General features: G+C 44.6%; 1 protein-coding gene across 2 annotated transcripts in view; it reads right to left on the bottom strand.

Annotated features, from left to right (window-relative positions):
- Nucleotides 1-12,661, bottom strand: part of dock1 (dedicator of cytokinesis 1) — a 371,371-nt gene that overhangs the window by 344,914 nt on the left and 13,796 nt on the right. For both annotated transcript variants that reach the window (XM_072456209.1, XM_072456210.1), the window contains exon 2: nucleotides 196-279. In XM_072456209.1, coding sequence (XP_072312310.1) covers nucleotides 196-279 — 84 coding nt within the window. The remainder of the gene's footprint in view (nucleotides 1-195; nucleotides 280-12,661) is intronic.

Raw genomic sequence — 12,661 nt, 5'->3', positions numbered from 1 at the left:
GAGTGTTTTATATTCTGTAAACACTGCTGCAAACTGTTCCTAAATAAATTAAAGAAAGTCTAAAATAAATGATAAATCTGGCAACACCACGTCCTTTTATTCCGTCCACATTTCCCGTAAACCACCGAGCCACAGCCGTAATACTTCACCCGGCCTCACATTGGATCCACACACGTGTCAGAAGCGAGCGCTCACCTTCGTACGTCTCCAGTATGTGAACCGTGTCGCCGATCTGCAGGGACAGCTCCTCCTCCCCCCGGGCGTCGTAGTTATAGATCGCTGATGAGAGAGAGAGAGGGCGGAGTGAGTACAGGCCAGAACCGCAAAGAAAAGGAGCGGCAAACGGTATCGACCCGTGTGTCGCCGAGTGTGTCACGGAGGCATCTCACGGGACGTCCGGCCGCTAGAGGTCAGAGGGTCAGTGCGGGCGGCAAAAACAAGGGCGCTTTGGTCTTCACGCGACTTTAAACGGAAGAAGAAATGATGGGGAAACAGCAGGGATGGAATGTAGAGGAAAATTAGACGAGTTCCATGTGTTTCATTTGTAGTTCGTCTTCATGGCCATTATCTTTGTGCCTGAAATTAAAATCTTTACAAAGTCCATTCTGTTACTTAAATGAAATGTTTTGTGGTGAACCTGCCGAGTGGTCCGGACCCTGGCTGTGAGGGTCATTTTTAATTGGCTTTGTCTTTCACCTCTGTAAAATCTGTCCTGCTCTTACCACCCCCCACCCTCCCACCCCCCGTCGGCTGCTCTTCCCACCCTCTGCTGCTCTTAAAGGCGCAATGGACGATTTTTCGTCGATTTGAGAACGCAGGCGGAAGTGCACATGCCACTCCCCCGTGTGGACCGATACAACACACACGTGTGTTTGTTTATTAGCTCAACGGAGCGCATCGCATCTCTCGTCTCCCGTAGATTTCTGTCCACTTCTGCGTCAGCTCGAACTGTCTTTCTCCGTCTTCATTTTGCCCCGTGCACTGAGGGAACTATATTATGATAGATCCATGCGCTTAGGCACGCGGAAACGTGAGGACGAGCCTGACGCAGCTGCAGGTGAGCGATAGGTGCGTTTTATGATTGATACGTGGCAGGACAAATGATTTATCCACGCCACGAGGAAATATGATACAAAATTTGATGAAAAAAATCGTCCATACCACCTTTAAGATAAGATAAGATATTCCTTTATCGTCCACACATGGGGAAATGTCATTGATACAACACAGGTAGATACAGAGGAAAGGACAGAAAACTTATTCTAAGTTTAAAAAACACTCTTAATAGAAGAACTCTTATAAACAAAAAATCCTATAGATAAAACCTCCCATTTCCCAAAAAGGGATGGAGGGGAAAAATTAGGATGTCCGCCGGGATAACGTGACGATCTCCGGGTAACACTCTCTAATCCAGCCGAACAAACCACCCTCTGCTGCCGTCGAGGAAAGTTAACCCTCATGAGTCACTCCCATCATTAGCAGGTCCCAAAATCTTTATAATCTTTATAATAATCTCTTTTTTAAAATTGTAAACGTAAAAAAAAAAAAAAATGAATAAATAAAATTATATTATAAAAAAATTATATTAATAAAAGAGTGGAGATTAAAGGTCGTTCTAGCCTTATGAAAAATAATAATAAAAATAATAAATTTAAGAAGAATAAAAATTAAGAAGAATAATTTGTCGACATCGAATAAAAATGGTCGACTCTAACACCATCAAACGACTAATGGACTATAAAGGCCAGCAGTATGGGAGACCTCCATACCGGGGAGACCTCCATACCGAGCCCTAAATAACCCTCTGTCATGTTTACTGCACCTCCGACTCCTCATAAAGGCAGATTTGCATTTTCAGACCGTAAACCCGACTCAATTTGGACGCAGTGAAGGAACCGTGGCGAGAAACCGCCGCGGTGGAGGAAGTGGACCACGTTCCCCCAGGAGAGAGAAGCACAAATGAATTTTTGAAAGAGGTTCTAAACAGTGGAGTAATTTGCCAATGCGGGGGCTCATTACACGTAAACTGTTACATAAGGCCGAGTGTAGCGCATTAATAGCTGAAGGAAAAGGGTCAAACACAAGATTATATAGAGCCAAACAACAACTATGAGCACAAACCGACTGAGAAATATGATAAAGCTGTACGATGTCACAACACGTAAAAAGGACCAACGTGATGAGACTTAATGGAGACACAGGGGTTTTGAGGGCATTGTTTATGGTTTACTAATGGAATACCGTATTTTCCAGACTATAAGTAGTATAGTACTTTAGTTTTGAACCGGGTGCGACTTATACTCCAGAGCGACTTATGTGATATCATTCATTATTTTCACAATGAAAACCACAAGAGGGCGCTCTAGGCTCTGAGTGACGCAGAAGAAGAATCTGCACTTCCTCTTCCTCTGGAGTTTGTGGAGTTGTTTAGAAGTGACACAGAGGAAGAAGAATTCAGTGGATTTAGTGATTTGGGGTAAAACTGATGCTTTGCTAAACTTGTTAGCATGTTCTTTATGCTATAGTTATCTGAATAACTGTTCATATGTTACGTTAATTGTTGTTAAATGTTATTATACTTGGTCCTGGATTTTGACCAATAAATTCCCCCCCAAAAATGCGACTTATACGTTTTTTCTTCTCTATTATGGATTTTTTGGCTGGTGCGACTTATAGTCTGGAAAATACAGTATAATGTTCTCAATCTAAAATGCAGCGCAGTTATTCCTCAAATAATAATCACAATCATTCATTAAACTTATTGAAATTAGGGCTGCAACTCACAATTGTTTTGAGGACTAGCAATTTATTTCGTCCGAGTCATGAAACGTCTTTTCTCTGTTCATGGAGCGTTTCGGAGCCTAAAGACAAGTGGACGACGACTATTCCGCTAAATTAGTTGACATTTGTTTCAATAGTTACTTGCGTTGCGATTACCGTATTTTTCGGACTATAAGCCGCACCTTTTTTCAAAGTTTTGGCCGGGGTGCGACTTATACTGATATTTATACTCCGGAGGAACTTAAATATTATTAGTGTTATTTTCACAATTGCAACAGCATTTCATACTCCAGTGAGACTTATATATGCTTTTTTTCTTCTCTATTATGCATTTTTTGGCTGGTGCGACTTAAACTCCGGAAAATAAGGTAATGGATTAACTTGTCGCCACTCGAATGCAAATCACAGTTAAACAACAATCGCCTCTGCAGTAAAAAACTACATTATAGCAGTACTATATAGAGAAAGTACAGGCCAAATATAACGTCTAATGTTCTGTTTCGTGGCACTTTTGTTTTAAAAGCCGCTGTAGATTAGAAGAGTGGCTTTGCTCCAGGTTTGGCGTGGCGGATTTAGATTATTATATATTTTGAACATTTTTGTAATTGAATAGGGCATTTGACAAATCGCACAGCCCTATTCAGAGATGTTTTTTGCTTCAGCAGCTTCCACATTACGGTATTTTTAATATTTTCTGTGTATTCAGTCGTTTTCTAATGCTCAGAAATGCACTGAAAAGGTATTGTTAGCGTAGCCCTCTGGTCTCCGTGGAGATACATCTGTTTAATGCTTCTCTGGGGGACACTCAATAGCAATAGTATCTTCATGGAGACGAGCAGGAGACAGACCTTCAACTAGAAAAAGTACTTTATGTTCTCTTGACTGCTTCTATAAGCCTTTTGTACACGCTGGGGTCGACAAAAGCATCAGAAATATGACAATAAAACTAGTATATAACACTCATTTGGGCTTTAACGGGACAAAACGTGACCTTTTCTGAACACTTTTAGAACGATCTTTAACTATATCAGCACTAGAATAAGACAACAATGTTTGATAAAGTAAGTAGGGCTGGGAAACGCAGGGTCCCTCACGATGCGATGTCACGATTTTGCGATAATCGATACGTCGCTCGTGATATTCTACGATATGCCACTATTTTTTAACGAACCCAATACATGTCAACAACATTTTTCTTTGTTAAATCACGACCTGCACAAACTCGTAATGAAACACACCCATTTTAGTCATTGAAACTGTCAAAATGTCACATGTTTCCTTTCATTAAACAAGCGACAAAACTGTGGCGCTGTCCAAAAAAATCCCAAAAATGACTCGATATAGTGACCCACGATATAGATACAGTATCGCTAAATTTAGGCCACACTCCTAAAAGAAAGTACTGTTCTTGAGTGTTGAAAATGACAGTTTATCGTCAAAAAACCTTGACCTAAAAAAGAACATGGCAACACTTTAAAATAAGGTTCCTTAGTAAACTATTTATAAAGGGTGTTAATATGCACTCGTTATCTGGTTATAAATGTTTAGTTATTGAAAACAGTTTAATAAGCAGCTTGTTGATATCATGTACATGCTTTATTAACACACATGTTTCTGTTAATGTCTTATTAACATAAAAAGGTATAAGACTTCAACAAATGCTAGTATTTGTCAAAGTGCTAAAAAACAAACAGCTAGGGTTTATTAATGCCTTATTGAACCTCATTTTAAAGCATCGCCAAACGTTATCATCATCAGTTATGTATTAAAATCGGTATCGTGAATATATAGTATATTCCTCTGTATCAAATAAAGTAAAATGTACATTCAGGGTTATTTTACTGTCGTTACTACTGTACTATCCTTCTCCGCCGATGTTAGCGTTTCAGTGACACATATTCTTCCTTATGACCGTAAATCTGTGCAAAGGCATCAATGACTCCACTTGACAAGTCAGCAAATTCTACTCGATTCCCGGGCAGAGGGAAGCCCGGGCCGAGGGAAGCCCGGGCCGAGGAAAGCCCGGGCCGAGGAAAGCCCGGGCCGAGGAAAGCCCGGGCCGAGGAAAGCCCGGGTCGAGGAAAGCCCGGGTCGAGGAAAGCCCGGGCCGAGGAAAGCCCGGGTCGAGGAAAGCCCGGGCCGAGGAAAGCCCGGGTCGAGGAAAGCCCGGGTCGAGGAAAGCCCGGGCCGAGGAAAGCCCGGGCCGAGGAAAGCCCGGGCCGAGGAAAGCCCGGGCCGAGGGAAGCCCGGGCCGAGGGAAGCCCGGGCCGAGGGAAGCCCGGGCCGAGGGAAGCCCGGGCCGAGGGAAGCCCTGAAGCCCGGGCCGAGGGAAGCCCTGAAGCCCGGGCCGAGGGAAGCCCTGAAGCCCGGGCCGAGGGAAGCCCTGAAGCCCGGGCCGAGGGAAGCCCTGAAGCCCGGGCCGAGGGAAGCCCTGAAGCCCGGGCCGAGGGAAGCCCGGGTCGAGGGAAGCCCTGAAGCCCGGGCCGAGGGAAGCCCGGGTCGAGGGAAGCCCTGAAGCCCGGGCCGAGGGAGGCCCGGGTCGAGGGAAGCCCTGAAGCCCGGGTCGAGGAAAGCCCGGGTCGAGGGAAGCCCGGGTCAAGGGAAGCCCTGAAGCCCGGGTCGAGGGAAGCCCGGGTCGAGGGAAGCCCTGAAGCCCGGGCCGAGGGAAGCCCGGGTCGAGGGAAGCCCTGAAGCCCGGGTCGAGGAAAGCCCGGGTCGAGGGAAGCCCGGGTCAAGGGAAGCCCTGAAGCCCGGGCCGAGGAAAGCCCGGGCCGAGGAAAGCCCGGGCCGAGTAAAGCCCGGGCCGAGGGAAGCCCGGGTCGAGGAAAGCCCGGGTCGAGGGAAGCCCTGAAGCCCGGGCCGAGGGAAGCCCGGGTCGAGGGAAGCCCTGAAGCCCGGGCCGAGGGAAGCCCGGGTCGAGGGAAGCCCTGAAGCCCGGGCCGAGGGAAGCCCGGGTCGAGGGAAGCCCTGAAGCCCGGGCCGAGGGAAGCCCGGGTCGAGGGAAGCCCTGAAGCCCGGGCCGAGGGAAGCCCGGGTCGAGGGAAGCCCTGAAGCCCGGGCCGAGGAAAGCCCGGGTCGAGGGAAGCCCTGAAGCCCGGGTCGAGGAAAGCCCGGGTCGAGGGAAGCCCTGAAGCCCGGGTCGAGGAAAGCCCGGGTCAAGGGAAGCCCTGAAGCCCGGGCCGAGGGAAGCCCGGGTCGAGGGAAGCCCTGAAGCCCGGGCCGAGGGAAGCCCGGGTCGAGGGAAGCCCTGAAGCCCGGGTCGAGGAAAGCCCGGGTCGAGGGAAGCCCTGAAGCCCGGGTCGAGGGAAGCCCGGGTCAAGGGAAGCCCTGAAGCCCGGGCCGAGGGAAGCCCGGGTCGAGGGAAGCCCTGAAACCCGGGTCGAGGAAAGCCCGGGTCGAGGGAAGCCCGGGTCAAGGGAAGCCCTGAAGCCCGGGTCGAGGGAAGCCCGGGTCGAGGGAAGCCCTGAAGCCCGGGTCGAGGAAAGCCCGGGTCGAGGGAAGCCCGGGTCAAGGGAAGCCCTGAAGCCCGGGTCGAGGGAAGCCCGGGTCAAGGATGTGTTAATAATATCACATAAGTCGATCCCGGGCCAAACTATGAAAAAATATGACTTATAGTCCGGAAAATACGGTAAGTATCATTTAAACAGAAAAAGACAAGGATTACCATGTTTTTGCTAATTAACTCTTCAACTGGTACAACATAATAGAAATATAAAATGAAAAGCTTTGGCATAAATCATCTGTATTAACTTATAAAATTAATTTTAAAAACAACTTATTTTCACACTAAAATCCTGTTTTGAATTATTACGCCTGCAACTCTGCTATGCAAATGAAAACAGACAGAGAAACGCACTAATTATTCGTAAATCCTCCTTTAATTGGGTTTAACGAGAGGTGAGGCCCTGGGATTACGACATGAGATCGCAGAACAAAGAAAAAAGCACTAAAAACTTTCCTCTTAAACCGATCATATCCCCGAGCGTGAGCCACGTTTATCTGCATAAGGGAAACGCAAAGGAGCGATAACGCCGCCGTAATTAGCCCCAGATTAGCTGCAGGAGAGACTTTCGCCGCGCGAGATCCGTGTCCGTCTTCGTTCTTCTGGGAAAACGAACAGGAAATGCCACTGCAAACGGCGTCACAATGGAGAGAAACAACGAGGAAGTCCCGCTGTTATCTTACGCCACTGGAAATGTGCCACCGAGCGAGGGATGACGGAAAAGAATTCAGAACAGACACGAGACGGCGAAAATGTGAACTGATGAACTGATAAACCGATTCAAGAATCCCAAGCATTTGCGGCGCTCGTTTGCAGCGCTTTAAACTACAGCTACGACAGGATTTTGTAATAAAAAGACAGAGGAGAGGAGGAGTTTACTTTCTAATTAACTGCAGTCCGTGCGATTAGATAATTAAGCAGTCAAATAGCGATTTTGATTTGATTGTGACATGATAACGTCACATAACATATTAAAAAGTATGACTTAGACTAGGAATGATTATTAGATTGTATTGTGACCTAAATGAGCACGATTATTGAACAAACAAGATTATGTCTTTTTGCTTCCATACAGTCCAAAAAATACACCTAAACGTAAAATAAGGCTGGATATCACAATCGAATGGGAGTTTGAATTAATGGAATTAGAATATTGAAAAGACTCCAATTATTTGCCTTGAATAACCTATAACCTTATAGTTTAGACCAAGTTCATTCTTCAGTTCTCTTCTTTTTTATTTATTTTTTTATCATTTCCATGTAAGAAAAACAAACTTGAATGTACAGACAAATGAATTAATTCAATTCATCGAAATAAAAATAAAATAAATAAATAAAATAAATAAAATAAATAAAATAAATAAAATAAATAAAATAAATAAAATAAATAAAATACAAATTAATAAAATGAATAACATTAAATAACATTAAATAAATTAAAATAAAAACCCTCATGTTGATGCTCCCAGACATTAAAATGAGACCTTTGAACAGAATTCAAATAAGAATCTACATCACAAATCTAATCACAAAATCGTTTCGCTCCAACATAAACGACTTGGTCTTCGTCTGTCACATTAACATCATTATTTTTTCAGTCAGAAAGTTCCATTCCATAAAGTGGATGACAAACTTGAAGAACAGCAGTGCTGGACAGTGTGAATAAAAGAAACCTAAAGATCTCACAACAGTCGTAATACTAACATGTGATATTGTGACATTTATATAAAACAGGAGCAGGAGGAGAACACCAGTTTGCCACCAGATTTCATGCTAAACGTTAATGAAGTCTTTTGGCACGCACTTCTGTCGATGGCCTCAAGGTGCAGTGAAATCCTGCAACGGCGATTTATGGCTTTAATTGAAAATCCTCTTTCCGATTCAGGAGGGAGAAAGAGAGCGGGACGGATCATTACGGAGCGAAAAGAGGGAGTTTTTATCTTTACACGGTCGTCTCTGAGGAGCTGCTGGGATGAAAGTGTCAGAAGAACAAACCTGCACTTTGTACACGCTGCACAATGGAAGGAAAGCGCCGCACGGGGTTTCTCTCTGACTCATCACAAACACACATATAGCACGACCCCATTACTATAGAGGAGTCGTAGTTACGCCTGGAACCTTCCGCAGTATGGCATTAAACTTGTTACGGTCCGTAGTGTCCTTAGGCAAGACACTTAACCCACTTTGCCTCGGATGATAGGATGGTTGGTGGAGGCCTCACATTACAAGTGTAAGAGATTATTATTATTTTTATTATTATTAATGGCACAGCGCAAACTGTGACTACACTGCTCCTGTATGAGTAAGTAGTAAACAGGGTTGTGGATGTCTAAATAATGTCCATAGATTCTTTATTATGCAGAGCAGTGAAAAGTATAATAACAATAATTAAGTTAGTAGTAATTTCAAATCATATATTCTGTGGAAAATCATCAAAACGGCCCGACATTTTGGCCCCAAAATATAAGATATTCCTTTATTGTCCACACATGGGGAAATTGTGTTGTTGCAACGCAGGTAGATACAGAGGAAAAGGACAGATCACTTATAGGAAGTTTAAAAAACACTTAATAGAAGAACTCTTATGAACAAAAACTCCTATAGACAAAACCTCTCATTACTTAATAAGGAATGGAGGGGAAAAATAAAGATAAAATAAAATAAAAACAGCTAGCGTAAGACAAAATAATACTGATAATAAAGGTAAAATAAACACTATTTTCATCAGTTATATGCACATAACCCTAAATATCAGCTTTAGTTTAACAGCCAAAGACTAAACCACTCTAGATTCTGATATAATCGGTATCGGCATCGACCACTGGGGGAAAAAATACAATATCGGTAAATCTCTAATTGACAGCAATATATTGTCCGTCTCTACCACAAGACAACGATTTCCTTTGCTTCAGCTTCCCATCGACTCTTATCTAATGGTATAGCGCGGTTCACGGGGTCGCCATTACTTTGATACACTCACCGATACATTATTCGGGGGATTAAGCCGCGCGCGTTAGCCCGAACCTACTCAGATTAGCCTTTTGCACTGCGAGACAAGCTAATTACCGCCCGCCCTGCGCCACTCCTGCCGTGACGGGAATACCAACGAGCGCGTAATTAGCTCGGAACATTTGAGCCGCGTCGGCCGTTGACTCGGCAGGTTTACTTTGAAGCAGCGGCGTACAAAGAGTGAGCCGCCTCCACCACATCTGTCAGTGCTGCGTCTTCAGAGCGGCAAGTTCACGACAGGAAATCCCTCAAATACGGCTGTTGTGGTCGTTTTTTACAGTCAAAAGAGAAACCACTGCTGCTAAGACGGGTTCATGGGAGGCAAAAATAAGTGGTATTGTTAGCGATGAGAGGAGTGGGAAAGTACGTGTTCGAACGTCCGACAGCACGAGAATACTGTTGATGGTCAGAAGTTACACGCTGTCGAGAGCGATTACAAAAACTGCCAAAGTGTCACCGGAGCTAACCAGGAAAAACGAGTTTGTTTTTGTACCGTATTTTCCGGAGTATAAGTCGCACCAGCCAAAAAATGCATAATAGAGAAGAAAAAACATATATAAGTCGCAGTTTTTTGGGGGAAATTTATTTGATAAAATCCGAGACCAAGAACAAGTGTACGTATGCTAGCGCTAACACCTTCAGCTACATGACGTATGCTAACGCTAGCACCTTCAGCTACATGACGTATGCTAACGCTAGCACCTTCAGCTACATGACGTATGCTAACGCTAGCACCTTCAGCTACATGACGTATGCTAACGCTAACACCTTCAGCTACATGACGTATGCTAACGCTAACACCTTCAGCTACATGACGTATGCTAACGCTAACACCTTCAGCTACATGACGTATGCTAACGCTAACACCTTCAGCTACATGAGGCACAGACAGAACTGTGGTAAGTGTCTGGTATGTTAACGTAACATATGAACAGTTATTCAGATAACTATAGCATAAAGAACATGCTAACAAGTTTAGCAAAGCATCAGTTTTACCCCAAATCACTAAATCCACTGAATTCTTCTTCCTCTGTGTCACTTCTAAACAACTCAACAAACTCCAGAGGAAGAGGAAGTGCAGATTCTTCTTCTGCGTCGCTCAGAGCCTAGAGCGCCCTCTTGTGGTTGTTAGTGTGGGAAAAAATCAACATGTGACTTGCAGTTGCCAGTGTGAAAATAACACAATATTATCACAAAGTCGCTCTGGAGTATAAGTCGCACCCTGGCCAAAACTATGAAAAAAGATGCAACTTATAGTCCGGAAAATACGGTATTCAAATATAGTCTGGGAATGTCAGACATAACAGTAAAACCATTCAGGTGTTGCACGTTGTTTTTAAGAAGTTGAACAAAGTCGCCGAAACGCAGAACGACCGTCTTCATCTGATTCGCAAACGTGTCGTCGCCCGCGCTCTCAGCACTTCACGCGGTATAGCTTCATTTTGGCGGACGAGCGAAATGCGCAACGGGTTCGGACGGCACGGCGTATAGCGTCTCGAATCCTCGCGGGGTGAAAATGGCGAGCGCCGTTCCGACTTGATCCGGCGTTTACCGCCTCGCGCTCGCAGAGAAGCCCGAGCACAAAGAGCTCCTCATCGGACGCCAAAATAGCAGACAGGGCCCCCCCCGCACCCGCCCTCTCTGCACGTGGCTGTTCCCCCCCCCAAAAAAAAACACCATCACACCAGCTGACGGCTCCATCACACCTCAAACCATCGCACAACCCAACTCAAGTCAGAGCTGATTTTAGAGGTACATGTAGAGCTCGTTTACTCAGGAATTACATGATTTACTCAAAATTATGATAGTGTTTTGGTCACAGGATGAACACCAGACACCAGGTTAAGTATAACAAACAATCCCCCCTTTAATAAAGAAAATAAGATATGTAAATTAAGTGTGAGTTATCAAGTTTCCTCAGCAAACACGGCAATGCAGAGCAAACTCGACTGCACACAAGACACAGCACTTGTTGGTGTGTTTTACAGATTAATTACTGAATGAATAAAGTCCTAAAGCCGGCGCCTAGATACAGCCTACGTTGCAGGCCTGTGTCGATGCTGGAGCGAGCAAAATAAAATAAAAAGCAGAGGACCTCGTGTAAATGTGTTCATTCCACCAGATTCGTCCGGCGAAACGCAGCAAACTGTCGCTTTTCCAAGGTTCTTTTCTACAAGCTCAATTATCTAGTACTGCTGGATAAAAGCACCGTCCGTACCAAACTAGTGTATTTAGTGTATTTAGTGTGTATATAACGAGTGTATTTAGTCACAAATCACCCACTAGTCCTCACGGTGGATTATTTTACCGACAAACGATGGCACAAAACTTTTAAAAGTAAAAAAAAAATGTTTTTCTTAACCTCCTCATCAGATCTTTCATTTTTCCTTCTCTCTCCTCACACAGAACTCACATCACACTCAGACTACTCTAGAAATGTGACTCGAATAACAATAGGAATAAGTATTTTCCGTATTAGTACGAGTTAAAAGATAATTCACGATTTTACTGGGCGCAAAATGAATATCTAGTTTCAATACTCGTCAAGTTAGAAATCAATAATAACTGAGTCAAAAGTAAAGTAAAAGTTGTCCGTCTATTGTAGAAAGCCTAGATATAAAAAAGAGCATTCATAATCATGAATGAATGTTAAAATCACCCTCGAATATCATCCTTCGTATCAAAATTCTCGTTTCTGGGTTTAGATTTTTGTAACGCGTCAACAGGAAGTGACAAGAGCCAGAAAGAAAAAGTCCAGAGCGGATATTTATGGACGCAATAAAAGAGGGAACACAAAGACCTCGAGGCTTCGCGAACAATGACCGAACCGCCGGGCGCCCTTGTGAAGTGAATTCTGAATCAGCAGCTTGGACGGACATTAAACCGTAGCGCCGTGGCAACAGCAGCCAATTGAAGCATGTCGCTAATATCCCCTGACAGTGGCGAGAGCTCCTGATGTACTCATTTAATCCGGCCGCGTCTAATCGATGCAATAACGTGTGTGTGTCCGACGTGTAACCTTTGTTTCACATTGAGGCGTGGGGGCGCCATTGGCCATCTGTCAGAGCTCAGCATGGGCCGTCCCGGCAGAGGCTGAAGCTGCTGCTGCGGCCCAACAATCAATACTGCAGGAGTCTGTGTTGATGGAGAACGGGTGTGAGGGCGCAAGCGAGTCGCTCAGATGTAAAGGAAACGCGCAGTTATGGTCAGATTTAAAAGGCCAAGCGGTTTCGGTCAAGTTTCAGGATGATTCACGTTTCAAAAAGTAATGAGACAAAAAGTAATGACTGTATTTCCCGGAATATAAGTCATAGTTTTGGCCGTGGTTCTTAAACTTATATTTATACTTATATACTTATACTCCAGAGC

Source organism: Eucyclogobius newberryi, unplaced genomic scaffold, assembly GCF_026437365.1.
Source record: "Eucyclogobius newberryi isolate DKJ021-1_F unplaced genomic scaffold, fEucNew1.0.hap1 SCAF_20, whole genome shotgun sequence".
NCBI lineage: Eukaryota > Metazoa > Chordata > Actinopteri > Gobiiformes > Gobiidae > Eucyclogobius > Eucyclogobius newberryi.
Note: the sequence above shows the minus strand (reverse complement) of the source record. Positions and strands in the feature narration are given on the sequence as shown.